General features: G+C 42.1%; 2 protein-coding genes across 6 annotated transcripts in view; both read left to right on the top strand.

Annotated features, from left to right (window-relative positions):
* The window catches only part of chd9 (chromodomain helicase DNA binding protein 9), a 71,304-nt gene extending 59,491 nt beyond the window's left edge, over positions 1 to 11,813 (top strand). For 4 of the 5 annotated variants that reach the window (XM_030726213.1, XM_030726212.1, XM_030726216.1 and 1 more), the window contains 15 exons: positions 775 to 878; positions 1,147 to 1,264; positions 1,382 to 1,439; positions 1,626 to 1,674; positions 1,815 to 2,064; positions 2,402 to 2,607; positions 3,030 to 3,902; positions 4,097 to 4,266; positions 4,506 to 4,736; positions 5,673 to 5,847; positions 6,508 to 6,656; positions 6,843 to 7,073; positions 7,273 to 7,422; positions 7,699 to 7,803; positions 8,257 to 11,813. In XM_030726213.1, the coding sequence (XP_030582073.1) occupies positions 775 to 878; positions 1,147 to 1,264; positions 1,382 to 1,439; positions 1,626 to 1,674; positions 1,815 to 2,064; positions 2,402 to 2,607; positions 3,030 to 3,902; positions 4,097 to 4,266; positions 4,506 to 4,736; positions 5,673 to 5,847; positions 6,508 to 6,656; positions 6,843 to 7,073; positions 7,273 to 7,422; positions 7,699 to 7,803; positions 8,257 to 9,264 (3,877 nt within the window). In that variant the 3' untranslated portion in view covers positions 9,265 to 11,813. The remainder of the gene's footprint in view (positions 1 to 774; positions 879 to 1,146; positions 1,265 to 1,381; positions 1,440 to 1,625; positions 1,675 to 1,814; positions 2,065 to 2,401; positions 2,608 to 3,029; positions 3,903 to 4,096; positions 4,267 to 4,505; positions 4,737 to 5,672; positions 5,848 to 6,507; positions 6,657 to 6,842; positions 7,074 to 7,272; positions 7,423 to 7,698; positions 7,804 to 8,256) is intronic. The other variant, XM_030726214.1, reaches the window with a different exon arrangement.
* Positions 11,814 to 12,915: 1,102 nt separating this feature from the next.
* LOC115776540 (retinoblastoma-like protein 2) overlaps positions 12,916 to 20,323 on the top strand; it is a 13,622-nt gene continuing 6,214 nt past the window's right edge. The window contains exons 1-11 of the mRNA XM_030724259.1: positions 12,916 to 13,072; positions 13,689 to 13,860; positions 16,725 to 16,851; positions 17,291 to 17,397; positions 17,527 to 17,630; positions 17,828 to 17,965; positions 18,060 to 18,224; positions 18,366 to 18,423; positions 18,524 to 18,633; positions 18,715 to 18,891; positions 19,758 to 19,829. Coding sequence (XP_030580119.1) covers positions 16,778 to 16,851; positions 17,291 to 17,397; positions 17,527 to 17,630; positions 17,828 to 17,965; positions 18,060 to 18,224; positions 18,366 to 18,423; positions 18,524 to 18,633; positions 18,715 to 18,891; positions 19,758 to 19,829 — 1,005 coding nt within the window. The 5' untranslated portion in view covers positions 12,916 to 13,072; positions 13,689 to 13,860; positions 16,725 to 16,777. The remainder of the gene's footprint in view (positions 13,073 to 13,688; positions 13,861 to 16,724; positions 16,852 to 17,290; positions 17,398 to 17,526; positions 17,631 to 17,827; positions 17,966 to 18,059; positions 18,225 to 18,365; positions 18,424 to 18,523; positions 18,634 to 18,714; positions 18,892 to 19,757; positions 19,830 to 20,323) is intronic.

Genomic DNA, 20,323 nt, shown 5'->3' on the forward strand with positions numbered 1-20,323 from the left:
TCAAATCATTTCTCCCTAAGGCTAGTTTTGACAACTTTTACTGCTTCAGTCTCTTTAACTGTAAACTTCCTAGAACATAATTCTACTGTTTTTACTTAGGAATAGACAACTTTTTAACCTGTCCGCAATGTCTGTTGAATTGTACACTAGTTTCAATCTCACTCTGTACAGAAATGTCCAATGGATTAGGCAGCCGTAATACAGCAGTAGAGGCCTAGATAAAGATATTAAATGACAACTCCTTTTGAAGGGTTAAGAGCGTCCCTACAGACTTCAATCCTGAAGTGGTGTCATTAGCCTATGGTATCAACCTGTTGAGGGAACAAACAGATGAGCAGCCAAAACACCCAAATTTATTAGAAGGTTGCAGAGCTCCACCTGCTGGTGAAAGATGGGACATATTTGTTTTTCGCTTGCGAACAAAATGGTGAAACTACAGTCCTCGAGTATGTTTGAAATGGTTTGATTCAACATTAAATCTAGTATTTGTATTTAAACTATAACGCCACGTCATCATCCTTCCATAAACCTGAACTCTCATCTCATACAGGACGAACATTTAGATCAGTATCTACTTAATAATACTACAGCAGTAAGGTATACATTGTTTTATAGTTAGATTTGTATTGTTTCATAATTAAAGCATTGTAGTAAAAAAAGAAAATATTAGGAAGTGTCTTTTGAAAAAAAAGGATACAGCTATCAGCAAGCATAATGAAATACCTAAACATCCCTCCCCATATCTGTCTAAACTGTCTTCCTTTTCCTCTACAGTGAGATAAAGATCTGGGTTCCAGAGCCGGATAATTCAGAGCTTCCAGCCCTGTGGTGGGATGCAATCTGTGACAAGTGTCTGCTGCTGGGTGTCTTTAAGCATGGTAACAAAGTTCTGCTCCTGTTGTCACTTGTTTTTCTAATCTTAAACAAGAAAAATGTAACACTATATTTTAAGTTAAACTCTAGCTTTTACTTTGGTGACAGTGGGGAATTCACAGTATTTACATTTACTTGATAACATGGCATCAGTGGAAAATTTGCTGAAATATTTTTGTGGGAAATGGACCAGCTTGTCTACCTCATATCTGAGTTTCCATGCATTATCCTTAGCTAATTTTGGTGTTTGCTTATCCTCCTGTTCTTTTCCAGGTTATGAGAAGTACAACACTATCCGTGCAGACCCTACCCTGTGTTTCCTAGACCGCGTGGGAAAACCAGACGAGAAGGCCATCGCTGCTGAACAGAGAGGCAACGATTTCATGGATGGGTGAGTACGCACCACCTGTCCTGGACTAGAAAAACAATGTTTTTATTTTTTATTTGCTTATGTTTTAAACTGCAATCTGAAAAAAAAAAACAAAAAAAACTTTATCTTTGTGGATAGGGATGTGGATGATCCAGAGTACAAGCCTGCTCCAGCACTGATAAAGGACGACATGGAGGTAAGACTACAAGAATCAAGGCGAATGTTAGTCTTACTTTGACTAGTTGAGGTACTGAGTTCTTCAGTATGTGTAAGATGATTTGATTCAACATTAAATCTATGACAGCCTGGTAACTGCATTTCTGTTCTAAGTATGATACCACATTCTTATCCATCCTTAAACATAAACTATCTTCTCGGGCAGGATGACGCCTCTTCTCCTGGAGACTTGGTTATCACTGACAGTGCTGGAGGTGAGTATTAGATGCTTGTTATTCACAGCAAATTATCACACTGTAAGCACAGGCTTCCCACAGGGAGCAGAAATCTAGAGATTTCAAGTGGTAAATTTCATGAAATATTAGAAATAATGTTTGCTGTCTATTTAATTCAGATCCTATTCCAGTGACAGAAAGCGAAAGTGCCTACTGGCCCTCCCCCTCGGTGTTGACCGCCAGGCTGAGACGTCTGATAACAGCTTCTCAGCGCTACACCAAGAGCCGCCAGATCCTACACATCCACCAGGCTCAGTCTCAGTCCTCCCAGCAGACTATGGTACTCGCTGCTCCGCTCTGCCCCCTACCCCCCACAATCAATGACACCCTCAACCCCAAGATGGCTGCTAAGATTGAACGGCAACAAAGGTCAGAACACAGATTATAAAAGCAGAATATTATCATGCATTAGGGGATATGCATTCTGGGACACCATTACCTAGTCTGCTGACTTAGCCTCACGGAGCAATTTTCCAGGGTTTCCAGTGAATTCATGGATATTCATGCAAAGATTTTCAGTGTTTTAAAATGTAAAAAAAAAAAAAGCAAGATTGTTAACGATAGCCAATATTTATCTGATGCATTTTAACAAATGCCATCCCTCTTTCACTCAAAGATGATTGGTCAACAGCATGCCAACTACAGAAAACAGAAACCTTATAGAGATGATGCATTATTGATGATGTACATTTTCCACTTTCAACAGATGGACCAGACGAGAAGAGGCTGACTTCTATCGTGTTGTCTCCACTTTTGGTGTTGTTTTTGATCCAAACCTCGGGCGATTTGACTGGACCAAGTTCAGGGCTATGGCTCGGCTGCACAAGAAGACTGATGAGAGCCTCCAGAAATACCTTTGTGCTTTTACTGCCATGTGCCGTCGTGTATGTCGCCTGCCACCCAAAGAGGGAGGTCAGATGCCCATTTGCTTATTCACACAAACACACACATGCAGGCACAGATCATAATATTGAATTTCTATACATCTGAAGTGAAAGATCCCTCAGATTACATTTAACAGCTGTCCAGAGTGTTTAAGCTATTGGATCTCATCAAGAAATAATACTTGCCCATTTGCTTTTGAACGTGAAAACAGTGTTTCATGTAGTATGTGGTGCACTCAGTCCTGGCTGTGTGGTTTTGTTTTGGAGGGATGTCTGTAACACTTTAGTAAACAAGCTGCCTCAGCAGTTCTTAGGTGGAGGGCTGATAAGGTTAATCATTTGTGGAAAGATAAACGGTATGATACTTAAGCTCCAGACAAAAACAAGTCTGAGTGTTACCTGTAGAGAAACCTTTTTTTTTCCTCACCTGCTTCTTCATTTTTGTTTCAGACTCTGCAGTGGACCCGTCTCTAAACATCCAGCCCATTACAGAAGAGCGGGCATCTCGTACCCTGTACAGAATAGAGTTGCTTCGGCAAGTGAGAGAGCAAGTCCTCCGACATCCGTTACTCTACGAGCGTCTACCGCTGTGTCAGATGAGCTCTGACTTACCTGTTTGGTGGGAGGCTGGTACTCATGACCGTGACCTGCTAATTGGTGCTGCAAAGCACGGTGTAAGTCGCACCGATTACCACATTCTCAGAGACCCTGAGCTCAGCTTCATGGCTGCCCAACGCAACTACAGCCAAACAAAAGCTGCACAGCAGCAATCACGCACATCCACGCCGCTCTTACACCCTCAGTACCAGACTGCCACCTCAGTGTTGACAGGGTCTCCACTGCCTCCACCCACTCAAAGAGACGCAGATCCATGTGGGGTCGTGCCCAAAGTGGAACCAGCTTCAGAGGGAGAGGAGGGCAAGGAAAAACCGGGAGCAAGCTGGACCCCCACTCAAGCACCAGCTACTCCCACAGGTCTGGAAGAGAAGCCTGTTTCAGTGACGAGGGACAACGAAAGGCAGATGGTGGCAGCACGAACCAAACCCCTCACACCCAACTCTTCAGAGAGGAAACCGAAAAAGACCAAGAGGGGCCGCAGGGAGGCCAGGCATGGCTCAGAGTCTGACTCAGATGGCTCCTCCTCAACTACTTCATCACGATCCTCCTCTTCCTCATCATCATCCTCTTCTTCTTCATCACATTCGGGGTCCAGTTCCTCCTCCTCTTCCTCATCTTGTTCTTCAGGATCTTCGTCATCATCCTCCTCCTCCTCATCTTCTTCGGATGACAGTGAAAGTGAGGGAGAGGAAGGGAAGAAGAAAGGTGAGTACTGTTTTTTTGTGTGTGTGTGTGTGTGTGTGTGTAGGTTCCAGAAAACGAAAAGGAACTAATGTTTTGTTTGGAGCGCACGCAGTCAGCTTATCTAGGTTCATATAATTGTGCTTTTCTGTTGTGTTCTTTTGTGGACCTGAAAGTTTCAGGTGTTCCTCAAATGTCTGGTCTTGTGATGTTCTCAGTGCCCACAGCAACAACCGTAAAGGGATTTGATGAGGACAGCGTGGCGTCTCTGAGCACTACACAGGATGAAACACAAGACACCCATGTGGCTGAGAATGGCATCTCCAACAGCTCTTCACATCCTTTCCAGGGTGGAGGGTACATGTTGGCTGCATCCTACTGGCCAAAGGTGAATAACTACACCTATGCCTTACACCTTAAGACATCTTTAAACACGAATACACCAAATCAGTGTTGTCAATGTTTCTTCGATTATTGTGTATTAGTTATAAATATTTAATCCGTGAATACAGAAAGTAATTAGCTGATGATGTAATTAATGAAATCACATATATATGTCCACTTACAGTAGGGTCACAGGTTGTAGGGAAATAAGACTTAAGATTCTGTGGCCCTTGTTTTTTTAAGGATCGTGTGATTATTAACCGCCTGGATAGCATCTGCCAGGCAGTGCTTAAAGGCAAGTGGCCGGGAACACGTCGGGTCTATGAGCCTGGAGGTGCAGTGGCCTCCTTCTACACCACCAAGCTGCTGGACAACGCCAACAGCATGTGCGAGGACCCCTCTGCCTCGCCACAGGGGTCAAAGGTGACCAAGCATGTTGCAGAAAACAAGGAGTTCTCAGTAAAACTCAACGATGTATGTTCATTTCTCCCTTCCTCCCCTCCTCCCTCCGCTTCGCCCTAATCCTAGGACCCTACCACTTCCTGCTGCCATGACTGGTGTTAGTTGCCGTGTTCAGCATGTTTCTCTGGGGTTTTTTTTTTTTTTCCTGCTTTCCTTTGGGTATGATTAGTGGTTTTGACTGCCTGGCAGGAGGAGAGATTAATTTAATAGCAGCCTTCCTCTCTTTTCCCACACACTCAATTTGAGTTGGGCTCTCGGGCTGTGATTACATGAGCACAAATCAGTCAGTCATGAGAATATAATAAGGTTCAGTCTGAAGCCTCTCTAGACTGAAGGGGGTCTTGCTAATAATCAGACTGAAATGGAGACCTTTGCTGTGGGTGTTCACTAATATGCTTCTAAGCAATGAGGCTATTAACATGGCAGGCTTCAGATGTGCTTGTATTCATCTTTGCTTTTACGCTGCTTTTTGATGGGGATCTTTTTTATTTTTCCCAAATTTATGGTCACAGATCATGAAACACCAGAAGCTTGTTACCTTCAAAATTAAGATATATGTTGACAGCAGCTATTGCTTTGGCATGGCTTTCAACTCCAGTCTTAATAGGCTTTATCCACTGCCCTGCTAAACACTACCCATTTTGTGTCCATGTGTCCCAATATTACTAACAAGAAAATATCTGAAAAATATTTGCTGTTGTTTTGTGAGTTTTTACAATATGAATTAACATAGATCTCAAGTCAGCACTTCCATCAAGAGAAAGCAATGAAAACACCACATTCACTTTGTCACCCTTAAATCACAAGACAAAGAGAATGTGCTCATTCATGAAGTCTCAGAGTGAACAAATGAAGTCTAAAGCTTTTTTGTTTGTTTGTTTATAATTCTGTGTTTGCCCAGCAGTCATTTTCCTAGACTTGTCTCACACTGTTGTGTCTGTATAACAGGAGGGAGGTCTAAAATTGACCTTCCAGAAACAGGGTCTACCTCTGAAGAGGCCCCTGGAGTCTGAGGAAGGTCCCCAGGCCCAGCAGCAGTACCTGGCTCGGCTTCATGAGCTCCAGAGTGCCTCAGACACAGGACTTGCTGACATCACCAAGCCTCAGTGCAGCTTCCAGCCTGGTGCGTTTAATTAAATCTAATATTTCTAAACATGTATCTGCATATGAATGCGGAAATCTGTGTGGGCAAGGGAAAAGAGTTCAGGCAGCAGACGTTTTCTGTTTTCTGTCTGTAGTCCGAGTAGTGTTGACCAAACATATTTGAGTAGGCTTTGGTTGCGTGCAGATAAACAGTCTGAAGTGCAAAAAAAGGGAACGTGGTAAGGGTTAAAGTGCAATGTGGAAATCACCAGCTATTGCCTGAGAACAATGACCAGACATGCAAGAGAAAGCCCCGAAATATTCAGCAGATGATGGCCGGTGGGTTTCCAGAGTGATGTAAATGCAGCAAAGATCTGGGCACCTGTTCATGCACAATGCGCTGAAACGAGCAGTGCTGTTCCCTTTATCACCACTAGATGGTAGCAAAGGATTGTTTAGGTAACAGTTGAGGACAGTCCAGTGACACTAATTAATTTAATGATTAGAAAATGCCTGTTTTAATTGTGATCTGTTTATAAAGTTCTTCATAGTAAGTAGAAGTCAAAGTCCTGAAGCCAAAAAGTGAATATGCCTGCAATTTAAGAAAACTCCATATTTATCTCAAAGGGAATTTTTTTCCTTTTAGTTAGCCTTTATTCTGACACAGTAGTTCACAGATAACAGGCTGGTTCTCCCTCAGTTCCTCCAGGTCTTACTGGTCAGATGAGGCCGAACGGCGTAATAGACGGCCAGCCAGTGGTTAAAAGGAGGAGAGGGAGAAGGAAGAATGTTGAGGGGATGGACCTGCTCTTCATGAACAGGAGTAGAGTCCCTGCAGTTCCCGATCAGGTAAGCAGCGGTTTTGTTGGTTGAGTATACTTCTTAGTAGGTGTGTTATGCTAGAAATCAGGAAACAATCACAAATTATTCTAAATTTGTTAAAAGTGCTTCTTTGATTTTGTTTCTAAAAGATTGATTGTGTATGATGACTTGCAATATATATATAAACGACATTTGGTACTCATGTGCCTCCAGGTACCTCCAGGGTGGGGGGGTATTGGCCAGGTGGGCATGGCTACAGCACCTGTGTCAACCTTCAGCCAGAACTCCGGTCAGGTCCCTGCAGACACTGAGAGCAGGGTCCCAGTTATCAATCTCAAAGATGGCACCCGGCTCGCTGGGGACGACGCTCCCAGGAGGAAAGATCTGGATCAGTGGCTAAAAGAAAACCCCGGCTTTGTGGCAGACACAGGCGCTTTTATCTGTGTAAGTCTGTTTTTTTTTTTTAACCAGGGGCTTCAGATTCATCTTGTCTGTGGAAGAGACAGTTTCTGTCTAATAAAAAATATATATGTTTAAAAACATACATTGTATTTAGTGTAAATGTTTGATTCAGAAACAGACCCAATTTGTGCAAAACTTCCTGGACATTTTCTTTAAATAACTGTCTTCATTTCATGTTCAGGGGGTAAATAAGATGCAGATGCAGTTCCACTTCCAGGACGGTCGGCCAAAGCAGAAAAGGCACCGCTGCAGGAACCCCAACAAGATCGATGTCAACAGCTTGACGGGAGAAGAAAGGGTCCAGATCATCAACAGGAGAAATGCACGCAAGGTGTGTCAGCGGGCTTCATAATGTTTATTCAGAACATAAATTTAAAAAAAAAAAAAAAAGTCATAGCCAGCCATACAAATTAGGTAATTATAGCTAACATTTGAATAAACTGGCTTTTAATGTAGTGTAATGAGTGTAGATTTTAAATGCTATCCAGATGAAAAACAACTCAAACTATAATAAAATCCAGATACTTGTGCTTCACACCACTGTGTGCTCCTCCAAATGTTTGATATGTGCACTTCGGTTCATCTTGTTTTTAATTCTTTCTTCAAGATTGGTGGAGCCTTTGCTCCTCCACTGAAGGACCTGTGCCGATTCCTTCAGGAAAACCCCGAATACGGAGTCCCGCCTGAATGGGCCGATGTGGTAAAACAATCGGTGAGTCACTAAGTAAAACTTCCCTCAGACTGAACCTTTTACTATCACATCGAGAAAGTCCATTTTATTTCAACATACAGCCAGTTGCCAGTTTATTAGGCAGAGTTCACTGAAATTTATGCAAGTCTAATAAAAGTAAATCCTACTTTCATGAACGTTATAGCCTGTTTCTGTTTTAGAGGCTGCTGTTTGGTGCCATTGAGATGTATAATTTTATACTGACATGCACATTCACTTTTTTGTAATCACTCCATTTATGTTTGTGAGGGCAGATAAAATAGATGGACAAAAACGGGTCCAACTAACCTTCATGAATGTGCAAGTAGTTGCTGCTCTTTTTCTCTTATGACTACATTAGTTTTAGCTCAGTGTTCTTAATTAACTAACAGTGTATGTGTTTACCTTACTGTTTATACTGTGCAACAAATGCTAACATCATTACATGTTTTCCAGGGTTACCTCCCAGAGAGCATGTTTGACAGGATCCTGACGGGACCCATTGTTCCTGAGGAGGTAAGCAGGCGTGGGCGACGACCTAAGAATCCTCTGGCCAAGGCGGCGGCAGCAGCCGCTGCAGCAGCGGCGGCACCCTCCAATGCGGCAGCCTCAGCACTGGGTTTGAACCCACTGCTGGCCAATGGCCTCCTCTCTGGAATGGACCTCACGAGTCTGCAGGCCTTCCAGCAAAACCTCCAGAGTTTACAGTCCCTGCAGCTCACCGCAGGCCTGATGGGGCTGCCGTCCGATGCTAGCAACCTGGCCGCAAGTAACTTGGCTGCCATGTTTCCCATGATGCTGTCTGGTGTGGCTGGACTGCCAAACCTACTTAGCATGGGCAGCTTGCTTGGGAAGCCTGCTCAGGAAGGTGCAGGAGGCTCTGAAGAGAAAACAAAGGGAATAACCAGCAGTGGAACAGGAGAGCCGTCTGCCTCTAAAGCTCCCTCTCAAACCTCAGACACCAAAGGAGAAAGGACAGAGGGCTCAAACACGACTCCTTCCTCCACTTCCAGCTCTGCTTCCTCTGCCACCGCCACACAAAGTGCTTCAGCTGCCTCTGCAGCCTCCAGTCAGCCACTGTCTCTTAACCCCTTGTTACTCTCCAGTATGCTTTACCCAGGGATGCTTCTCACTCCAGGCCTTAACCTTCCTGTGTCCACCACACAGCCGCAGAGCTCAAACAGTGACCCCACCCTTCCAACTGCTCCTCCTCTGCCTTCAGCCTCCCAGTCATTGCGGCAGGAGACACAGCAGCCACGGGGAGACGAAGAGGAGGAGGACGACGAGGTATTAGGAGAGGCTTTGGATGAAGGGGAGGAGGAGGAGGAGGAGGAGGAGGAAGAATCCACAGAACAAAAGGATAACAGTGGTCCTGAAGGTTCAGGGAAAGCAGAGTCGTCTTCATCAGAGTCTGGGAACTCTTCCTCATCCTCAGACGATTCAGACTCAAGTGATGAGGACTGATCCTACGAGTATATAAATATAAATTTATTTATGTATTGCCTAGAAATGTATACATCTATTCACATATATATATGGATTTTCCAGCACTTCTGTTGTGATTTCTTTACATGTAAATACAAAAACTAACTACAATGTTGTGTAATAAAGACTACAAAAACCTTAAAAAAAAAAAAAAAAAGGAAAAACTGACTTAAAGAAACTGAAATAAAATGTCAATGTTTGTTCACAAGGTACAGTCTTGTTTTGAGACATTTTGCATGTCAGACTTTAGTAGATTTCTGAACTCTGAATTGTACCACGCGATTATGTACAATTGCAACAAAAAAAGGCATTATTGTAATTATGTCAGGATTAATTTTATTAAAAAAGTGAAACTACATCAACACGCTCTTTGAGCTGTACTATTAATATATTTTGATTGTTGGGGGGGGGTGTGGGGAATGACACTTGACAAACACTTTGGGTTCTCTTGTAAATAGTCAGTACTTTTACAGGTTCGTTGACACTTATGCTTTGCAGATCATATGTTGGATATGTCAGCAATAACTTGGGCAGCTAATGAATGTCACTGAAGCTGTAGATTCTCTGTCTGCCATGTTCCACCCCAGTGCACAACTCTCACAGCCTCACCAACCTGTCACTTACCTTCATATCATGTTGAAGAGGTTATTTATCACTTGTTCTTGCCCAGTTCCCTCGTTGGTAAGGACTTGGAAAATTGGTAAAAGTATTATTTTTCCAGATGTACACAAGCGTAAATCTCGAAAAGGAAAAAAAAAAACATGATTCATTTCTTTTTTTTTTTTTTTTTCTTTTTTTTTTAAAGGTTTCAGGATCTAACTTGACATTTTAATTTTCACCATCACCTTACAAACATGCCACAGCATGTTCAAGGCGCACTTTAGCCACCAACAGTAGGCATTCACATTCACCTGCACATTTCTTAATTATAACTAAAAGCTCCTTGAGCTGCAGTAACAGAGAAAAACCTTCTACTGTGTGCCAAAAAAACTGCCCTTTGACCCTTCGCGGTCTTGACGGAGTTGTTTGGTCTTTGTAGTGTTGATGGATATTATTTCTACAACCCCGGTGTATTTGACTGAATCTTACCTCAACTTTGCTAAATGGATTGGCTTCACTGTGCAAATGTACATGTGCATGGATGCGTGATCTTTACTGTCCATGTACACGGTGTTCTCATCTCTGCTGGAATGTTCGTGTCGGAGGCTTTTTTGATTTTAAATGAATGCTTCCTCTTATGTTTTGCTTCCTGGGCTGCTCCTCACACTGCTTCCATAACTCACTGGGGTGTATGTTGTGTGTTAGGTGGTGGTGGGGGTTACAGGCTGCGAGAAATAAACACCACATTGCTATTTTTTTTTTTGTTTGTTTGTTTTCAGTTTTTTTTACTGTCAAACATTTCTTGTTGAAAATTTGGAGGAAATTCAAGTCCTTGATCATACACGTTGCATGACGACCTGTGTTCCTACAGAGCCCACGGGGCACAAGCACAAAATAGTTCAGTTCCTGGCTAAGATTGTAGTAACTGTCATTGTCTAAGTATTCAATTTTACGCAGTGCCACACGCGTTCGCTTCAGGAAGGGCTCAATAATAGCATTTGTTGCTTTGAGTCTTTAGCACCGTCTTGATTTATTTAACTTAGCCCTCGACTCTGTTTTGTGACGAGCAGAGCTTCAGATAGATGTAGAAGTGCCCTTATCCTGTACCTCTCTCTCATTGAACCGCTCACACGTACGCTCGGTTTCCATGCTTGTGCGTTTTGTTCAGCATCCGTGCACATGTCCATTCTAAACTGTAACCAGGACACACACAAACACTGGAGTTCGCTCGAACCGAAGTACCTTTTTCTAAGTCTCTTCTAGCACAACAGTGCTTGCTCTAGGACTGCTGTTACACAGTGGACTGTTAGATACACAAATTATTTCCGAGGTGAGGTTTCCGTTCGGGCTGAGGGTGACGGCCCGCTGAAATAACTGTTTAGTTCTTAAGGGTAGCTGTAGCATTTTTCTCCAGTGGGTTCAGACATGAACAAAGACTGAAGACACGCCTGATTTCTAATGTTGCTTTAACGTGGTTTTCTTGTATGCCTGTTCTCTATAGACCTCGTCATGGGTTTGCTTGCAATGCAATTGCATTTTTTAATTATTACTAACAGTACGGTATTTTTCTATGTCTGAGCAATGAACTTAAACATGCCACTGTCATTTTGTATATCTGCACCTCTACGCTCTTTAAACTTGTAGTGCCCTTATGCAAACACCCAGCCACTGCTACATCTGCTGTAGGTGACTGATGACTTTTGCTACTTTTTGTTGCCCTGCAGCGATGGATTGATGACTGTGTTGACCCTCTTTAAGAGACAAATGTAGACGCAAGATGGGACTTTTCGCTTTCATTGCTTTCCTTCATTATTTTATTTTATTTTATTTTATTTTTTTAAAGGTTGTCTTGTATACAGACTTTGAAAGGCACTGCTCATTGCTAAAAAAAAAAAAAAAAAAAAGCTGTGCTGAATCTGCATTAAACACAGACACAAGAAAACAATGACCAATATGCAAGAGGAATGACAAAACACACTACTGCTGTACAGGGAGGTTTTCATACATGTAATCACTGAGATGACAAAACTACCATCATGGGGTTTGTATTTTTATTTCAAGCTTGATAGTATCCTAAATGTCACCCTGGTCAGTTTGTGTCTTTTTTTTTTTTTTTTTTTTTCTTTCTCTCATTGGACAGTTGATATATTTGCAAGTTGTGGTCTGTGTAGTCAAAATAATTCTTAATGTAGTGCAGGAAAACACGTCTTAAGTCATTTGTAATTTATTGGATTACTTTCTATGAAGTTCTATAGAGGAAATTGAGGTTTAATTATTTTTATTAAACATATTCTTCTGACTATCAATTAAGTGTGCCTTTGCCTTTTACTTTGTCCCTTTTTAACTTTCAGTGACATCAAGACGTTATTGGCCGCTTTGTCTTGAAAGCTTATATTTGGAAAAAAAAAAAAGTAGGTGGTTCTCAGAGCTTAATATGTGTGGAAAAAATATTTATAGAAGACATGCAAAAACATACACACATACTTTAGAACATAATTTAGTCTACACACATGCAGCAACTGGGCACTAGCTCACAGTAAAGCCACAATCACACACACACCATGATAAAACTGTGACCACCCAAACTGTCCTTAAGCCCCACAGCAAAGAGACCTAAAGCAGCAGAAACTACACTGATAATATTTTAGATGAGGCTTTGATCATTTACTTCCTGTTTTCTTTTAAAGTATTTGCATGTATTCAAAATAAGATGTCAGGACTAATTACACTGTAATGCATCAATGTGCACATAAATACTAATTCAATCTCTCTGTGTATATATGGATACTAATTCTACTTGTGTGCATATTATATTGGCAGCTGCTATGATTAAAAATGATGCTGGAAATGAACTTCAGTGAAAAGTTACACGCCAAACTGTTGGAGCGGAGGGTTTTTCTTCACTGCAAGTCCTTCATTTCTCCTCCAGGTGGCGCTCAGTGGCCTGTTTTAAGTCTGCTGCTGTTTAGCACTTATCTTAGCAACCAGACCAGATGACAAGTTGAGGCTTGTCTATGGTGAGAGGCCAATGGGCTCAACTTCCTCAGCCTGCAGAGCAGCAGGTTGGCTGCTCTGAATCATGCTGCATTGCTCTGCTGCAACCACACAAACACACAGGAGAGATTTTTAAGAGCAGACGTCAGTTGGTTTGACCCAAAAACCACCCTCAGAGGAGTTACTGACACTGGTGAGTGATTCTGATCCTTTTTTTTTTATGACTTTTGTTTTCTTGAGCCAAGTTAAAAGTTCCACAGAGATGACAAACTGCACGAGAAGTCAGCTGACTGTTTGGAGTAAAATGCAGCAGTGACAGGATCTGCTCCAGTGTACCTAAAAGCTGCAGGATAAACCAACCCTCTGCACTTACTAACCATTTAAATAGCTATTTTTGCAGCAGGCGTTAATGCACTGAATAACAAAGTCTGATTAGAAATGAAAATAAAGATAATCTGCAGTTAAATGCTCTTTAAATGTGTAGCACATGTTATAAAGTGAAAGCAGGCCTGTTATCATGTAACAGAGTTGCATGTGTGTTGAGTGGAAGCCAGTCCAGAGGAAACAGGAAATGGGTGTGATTCAGATACTGTGCCAGTTTTTAGCAAAATAAAAAAAAACGCCAAACAAACATGCAGAAACAAATTTGTGGTGTTTTTAAATCAACACCGTACTGCGAGAACAGGAGTGGGACACGATTCATATTTATGAGAAGCTACATACACACTGATGCTTCCGACTTCCTGTTTGTCTCTGAGATGCGGCAGCTGGAATTAAGGCAGACTTGACACACAACTTGATGTTTTCAGATGCCACTGGACCGATGTCAGCATCTGGAGTAAAATCTGAGTGCGCAGTGAAGAGTTTTTCTTGCCATTTAACCTGCAGTTAAGGAGTGTCGCCCTCTTTGCGAAGTCTGCTTCCTCCACGTGGAATAGGCATCAGACAGCAGCTGCTGCTTCAGTCAACACTGCCAGTACAGTAAGTTATCAGCAACACACAGAGAATCAAGATCCATTAATTCTGCTGCAATAATCATAAAAAAAAAGAAAAAGAAATGACCTTATTTTGGAGATAGATTAAGTAAAATGTCAGAGTGAAACTAATTCTGTTTCCAATTTTGTCTTGTTAGTGTGTGTGTGTGTGTGTGGGGGGGGGATCATGGCCACGTGAAAAAGAAATATTAGGAAATTGCCACAGTAATGTTGAGTGTGACGTGCCCAACTCTAATAACCTTGTGGCACACTGTTGTGTAAGGTCACGTCTTATCCACCTACTGTGCCTTGTCATCTGCAGTCACGGTAGACTGACTCGGCACAGACAGTAATAAACAGCACGTGTGAGAGTGGTTAGAGGAACAGAGTCTCATTCAGGATGGTGGCAAAGACATGAAGTAGTAGAGGGGGGCATTTACAGAATATTCAATTCTCTGCAACAAGTCTACAAAAATATCAGAGGAGGATTTAAAACATATTTTCTTTAGAAAGTACGAGTCATTATTTTTCACATGCCCAGGCCAGTGCACTGTTTATTATTTCTTGCTTGCTTACAGGCTCGAGCCTTCTCTGGCATCTAAATTATTCCTCTTGTTGCACGACAGTCACAAGTCAACATGTCTAACCAACTGCACAGCAGACTTGCCGAACTGACGCCACGCTTTCCCTGCAGAGGGGAAACTGTGTTTGAGAAGTTTTTTTTCTGTAGTGTGTGAGGTGTACAAATGTGACTTATTACAGTGGCCTGTTCAGAGCAGGAAGTACAGATGAGATAATAAAGGCAAATGAAAGGAGGGGAAAGCGGTGCTGTCGACAAGATTGCCAGTCCAGTTAACGCAGCCATAACAAGAACAGCAGCAGCAAATACATAACTCTGGGCATTTCTTGACATTTTGGTAAATACGTTTACTCATATTCTTTTCAAGAGTTGAATGTGAGTACAATTAAAGCATAAGTCTAATTATCCCTCAGAGCCAAAAGCTCTAAATGCTCGCTTTCAGGCATTTTCTTTTCCCTCGGGGACATGTCCCTATATGGTCAGACATGGTGCTCTTGGTTCAGAAGCCCCGCCCACCTGATGGTCAAAGTTTCTGTTAGTGAGGGGTCAGCTAATCAGAAGAACAGTGGTTCAAACACAAGGGGCCTAAAACTGCACGTTTCAGTCAGTCAGCCCAAGGTTACTTCCAACTAAACCCATCGCCCATCAGTATTAACTGTATATGCTCCATGCTCGACCATATATGCATTATACACAAACAGGCTTAATATTGTGCTTTTTTTCTTTTGGAGACACACTTGTTGCAATCTATTTGGAAACACTTCAGCTTGTTTTATGGCGCAGCGGATGCAAATGGCCGGCTATTTAGTAAAGCACATTCTACTACAAGTCCCATTCACCCAAATAACACGCATTCATACAGTGCTTTTATCTATACCTAAACATTTATCATTCACACACACACACTCACACTCCGACGGATGCAACTTGGGGTTCAGAATCTTGCCCCAGGATACTTCCGACACATGGACAGGAAGAGCCGGGTGGTTGATCCACCGATTGGCTCCATCACCTCTTTCAGTTGCTCTTAGGTTAGTTGCACTTTCGATTGTTCGTTATTGCTCTTTGCAACCCAAATGCTGGTGTCCATTTGGGTAGGTATTTGCCTATGCAGGTTTTTCACATATGCAAACGTGCCCCTCTAACAGCACATAGCTCAACTGCATGTATACCAAATTCCAGTCGGTTGACAAGTCGACTGAAACAGGAAGCAATAAACAGTGGAGTTCCCCAAGAATGGAAGAAGCGCAAAAAATAAAAAAATACAGAATGAAAGCAAACAGATACTTTTCATTGTTTTTTTTCCCCTCACTTCAGTACTTTTTATGTTTTAACCTTGCTCTTCTCCATAGCTAGCAAAGACCAACAACAGCACAAGCAAGAGTACCACATTGTACCACATACTTTGGACGCTGCCTCCCTCTGGCAACAGACTCTCTCTGCAGGTAGATGGGCTGTCTGTAGTTCCAGTTGGTCTACCGACACACTGCCAACGGAGAGCCGCGCTGAGCCGTAGTCAGGGAAAATGATTAAACCAGTAGCTAACCATCCATTCACGTCCCCTCGGATAGCTGCAGTGTCATCTGGGGGGACATGGATGTATGGATGAATGATAGTAGCATTAAGTTGCACAATAAATAAACATTTATGAATCTGGCTTGTGTGACATTCTAAGTGCCCTAAGCAGCTGCTTAGTCTGCCTGTGCCTCGGGCCTGCTCTGCTGACAGTGGACGCACCACGCAAAGTTATAGGTTTTAGATTGATAAATGCATTTGTGAGTTGGAGACTAGAATAATGTTTTAATTCTTACACAGCATTTTTACTGTACACAAATACATTAGATAGAACAGTTTTAGAATTAGCCAGGGAAGCTGTTTTCCAGTTAATTGTTAGTAGCAGAATCATATTTAGCATACATAATTAACTTCATATTTAAGTGTCGGCACAAAAACAAATAATGTTCCCATATGTAATTACATGTTGTTTGGTTATTTAACTGGACATATAGCCTGCTCTTTGGAACAGCAAAGGGAAGCTGTGTGTATTTCAGAAGCTCATGAGGGACACCGCAGACACAACGCTGATGTTTCTTTAAGTATGCCATACAGCTGCTTTAGTTTCTAGTAAAACAGTCAAATAAAGGCACCAATGAAAATTAAAACTACAGAAAATATGTTGTCATTTTGTTTAGTGTCTCATTGACTTAGGTTAATCTGATATTCATGTGGTTTATGAGCCCTTTGTCTCTCTCTGTGGTTCTGATGTGTTTTTTGTGTATCTTCATGTTTAGGTGTCCATTAAATCCTGTTCTGACTCTCATCCTGTGTGAGTGAGGAGGTCACCATGGCAACTGTGCCACAGGGGATTGTGGGAAAGCCAAGATTTGGCCCTAGTGACTGTCTGATCGCAATGTTCAGGTTAGCCCTGCAGTTACAAAGCACCGCAGACTCTTACAGTGGTTATCTGTGTAGACTGCGTGTACAGCAACCCGATACTGATACTCGTGATACTAATAGCTGCAACAAACTGCAAACCGGCTCAGATCTTTCATCGGCCTGCCTCACATTCTGTACAAGTGTGGCTACATACATACTGTAGTTAACATCTGGGGGTTCGTAAAAGGCACTCTGGGTGTGGTCTGGATCAATAATGTGTAAACACACAGAACCGATGAGGTTTCTGTGCAGTGTGGGAATTCTTTAAGAGCATTAAAAACACGTGTGTGGCATTTCATTTACATGTTAGATGTTTCTCAACTGACACCTCCACTTCATGCCAATGATAGAATATAGTTTAATTACCTTTCCCGTTGTCTTTCAACCCTCTCACGTTCCTGTGATGATGCCTTGGATTCAGGGACTGCTCCAGAGATCCAACCGAGGCAATTCAAACAAGACTGAGATGCATGCTGCACGTTTTCCTGCAATATTACAGGGACAATGAGGGAAATGAGAAGACCAAAGGTACAGTAATGATTTCACACTGGCATGTAGCACTGCAGGTAATAGCCCAAATTCTTATGATTATAAAGCAGGCTGGAATAAAACTCATGTTGTTGATATGCACCAAAAATAATCTGATATTGTTCACAGAGCTGGCAGCAAAGTGCTGCTGTGAAGCAGGGCTCTGGTATCACAGGATCTTGGAGAACCTCATCAGTCAAGAGAGGAAAAGGCTGGGCGTCAGTGACATCTCAGTGAGTGTACACCACCTGGTGGCCACAGATGGAACTGAGCTTGAAATATGTAAAGTGGGAGGTCACAGATAAATGTCTTACAGCACCCGTGACTGATTGATTTATTTATTATTTTAAAATTAAACATTTAATTATTATTTATTTAATACTTTGAAGTAAAGCAGCTGGTGTTGATAAAACTGCTGTGTTTGATGCAGGGCATCTTGGAGAACGATCTTTTCCAGCGCTGTCTTGTGGCCTGTTGCTTGGAGATTGCCATAACCTCAAACTGTTTCCCATGTGATTTCCCGCTGCTCCTTCAGATCCTCAAACTGGCATCATACCACTTCTGGAAGGTATTTTTTTAGCCATATGCTATACACTTAGACTTTACAATAACACCCCTGCTCTCTCTTTAACGTTGAGGATTGTTTTTCTGTGCTCTCACAGGTGATCGAGCCTGTTTTGCGTATCGGGTCAGGCCTGCCTCGTGCTGTGGTCACACACCTCATCCAAGTGGAAGAAAAGGTTTTGGAGAGCTTGGCCTGGACCAGCAACTCACCACTGTGGGATGAAATCACACCCAACCAGGACCATATACCCACCTGCCAACAGGTTGGCAATAACACATAAATACGCTTTGCCTGGCATTATGAGGTATCAATCTATGGACCTTTATGAAAATCTCAAAAGCAATTAAATTTCTTATTGAACAATTCAGGCTTTAAGGGTCTTCTTGTCTTGTGTGATGCACAGGTAATGCTTCCGAATAGGCTCGAAGATCCAATACAGCCTGATCCAGATGTGCCGAGAGGTATTAACACAGTGCATTAAAGACTCATTAAATAAAAATTTCTCACTGCAAACTGATTACACCACTACTATAGATTGATGGGGTAAATTGTTTTTGCCAGTGGATGTCAGTTTGGGGGTGAACCGCTCTGCCCACACAGACCAGCGGCGTTCCCCTTCACCTATGAACAGACACAAGAGAAGTGGCTCCCTCCATCTGTTCATTCGGAAGGTCAGTTCTGTATCATGTGACTCCAGTTACCATTGTTGTTATATGACATGTTTAGTGTGGCCATGTCTGTCTTGACTTCAGGTTTACAGCTTGATGGCCGAGCGTCTGAGGGAGCTGTGTGCCACACTGGGCATCTCTGACGAGCTGCGATTAAAGATCTGGACCTGCTTCGAGTATTCCCTGGTCCACTGCTCTTTTCTAATGGTAGACCATCACCTGGACCAGCTGCTCATGTGTGCCATCTACATCATAGCTAAGGTGGGCTTTGATAGCATCTTTATTATATTTGAAGTGTCTCTGTTGTCCGGGTCAAGATGTGGTTAGCAGGTTTCCAAAGATTAACCCGGTTTACCACTTTAGATTAATTCTGGCATCACAACAGGACATGCTGTCTTAGCACAGCAGCTTTAACCTGGAGAAGCTACAACATCCAAGTGAAGATACAATTTCCAATGAAGGCAGACAAATTGATTCGGATCAGAATTTAATGTAGTGTGTGTGAGAGATGAAATATGCCAACATAATACAGGTATTATTGATTCAATAACATAGTAACATAGTAACATAATCTCACACACAGTGATGAAGAGACTACATCAAAATCTGGCATTATTTCCTGTAAACCTGAAAACATTTAGAAAGATTGAAGACTTTAGAAAATTTTCAAAATCCAGTAAGTGGCGGTAAAATGCTCAGGGCCGGCAAAGACATACCAGCATTTTACAGCTGATGACTGCTGCAGCACCAGCAAGGTGTAGATAAGGAGATGAGCAGCAGACAGAGTGATAACGCAGTAAATCAAAACCACAGTAAATCAGTGTTTACAGCTTTCTGGAAACGGACCACTTCATAATCAAAGAACAAAGAGTGCTGGCTGCCCTGAATATCTGGGTCCGCTGAAAAAGCGAAGCATTCCTGATAGAGAATTTTTTTAATGTACTGAATCGATTTGGATTATCCCCTTCATTCTACAGTTCCACTGTGATTCCCTGTAAAGTTTTATTGGTTTACACTGACAAATAAACAACAACTGACTTTGCATTACTAGATAATATGACGGTAAAGCCTGGACTCCATTACAAAACTCATAATCAGTGGTTAACTGTTGACATTTTACTTTACAGATTACCAAGATGGAGATTCCCTTCAAGCAGATAATGAAATGCTACAAGTCACAGCCACGTGCCAACAAAAGTGTAAGGTTCTTCGTTTTTGGCTGTCTTTAGTGTGCAACTGTTGTGATTAACTATAGGAAAGGACACTAATGACTATATCTCAGGCTACTTTAAATGCTTGTTAAATCCATGTTTGCATGGATACATCTGTGCTTTCTCAGCATTTAAATCAATCCCAGAATCACTAGAGAGAGGAAGCTATTTTGCGTCAAAACTAAAATATTTCAATATAATAATTTAGCTTTTTAAAGAAAAATATCTGAGTTAGCTGATACTTGGTCAAGCTGAATAGTTTTTAGGCGTGCTAGAAGCATCCAGATATGGCACTGTAATTGTCAGCCTTTTTGGTCCAGGTTGAAATGATGATGTGATATTTTTTTGCAAACATTTATGGCACTGAGGGTGGATTGCACCAGCTTTAGTGAACAATCAGTTGTGCCCAAATATTCTAAGATTCCATTAGTTTCAGCTACACTCTGTTTTGTGTTGATTAGCAAATGTTACCATTAAATGAT

The sequence above is a fragment of the Archocentrus centrarchus genome, chromosome 3 (assembly GCF_007364275.1).
Source record: "Archocentrus centrarchus isolate MPI-CPG fArcCen1 chromosome 3, fArcCen1, whole genome shotgun sequence".
In the NCBI taxonomy this organism is placed as follows: Eukaryota; Metazoa; Chordata; class Actinopteri; order Cichliformes; family Cichlidae; genus Archocentrus; species Archocentrus centrarchus.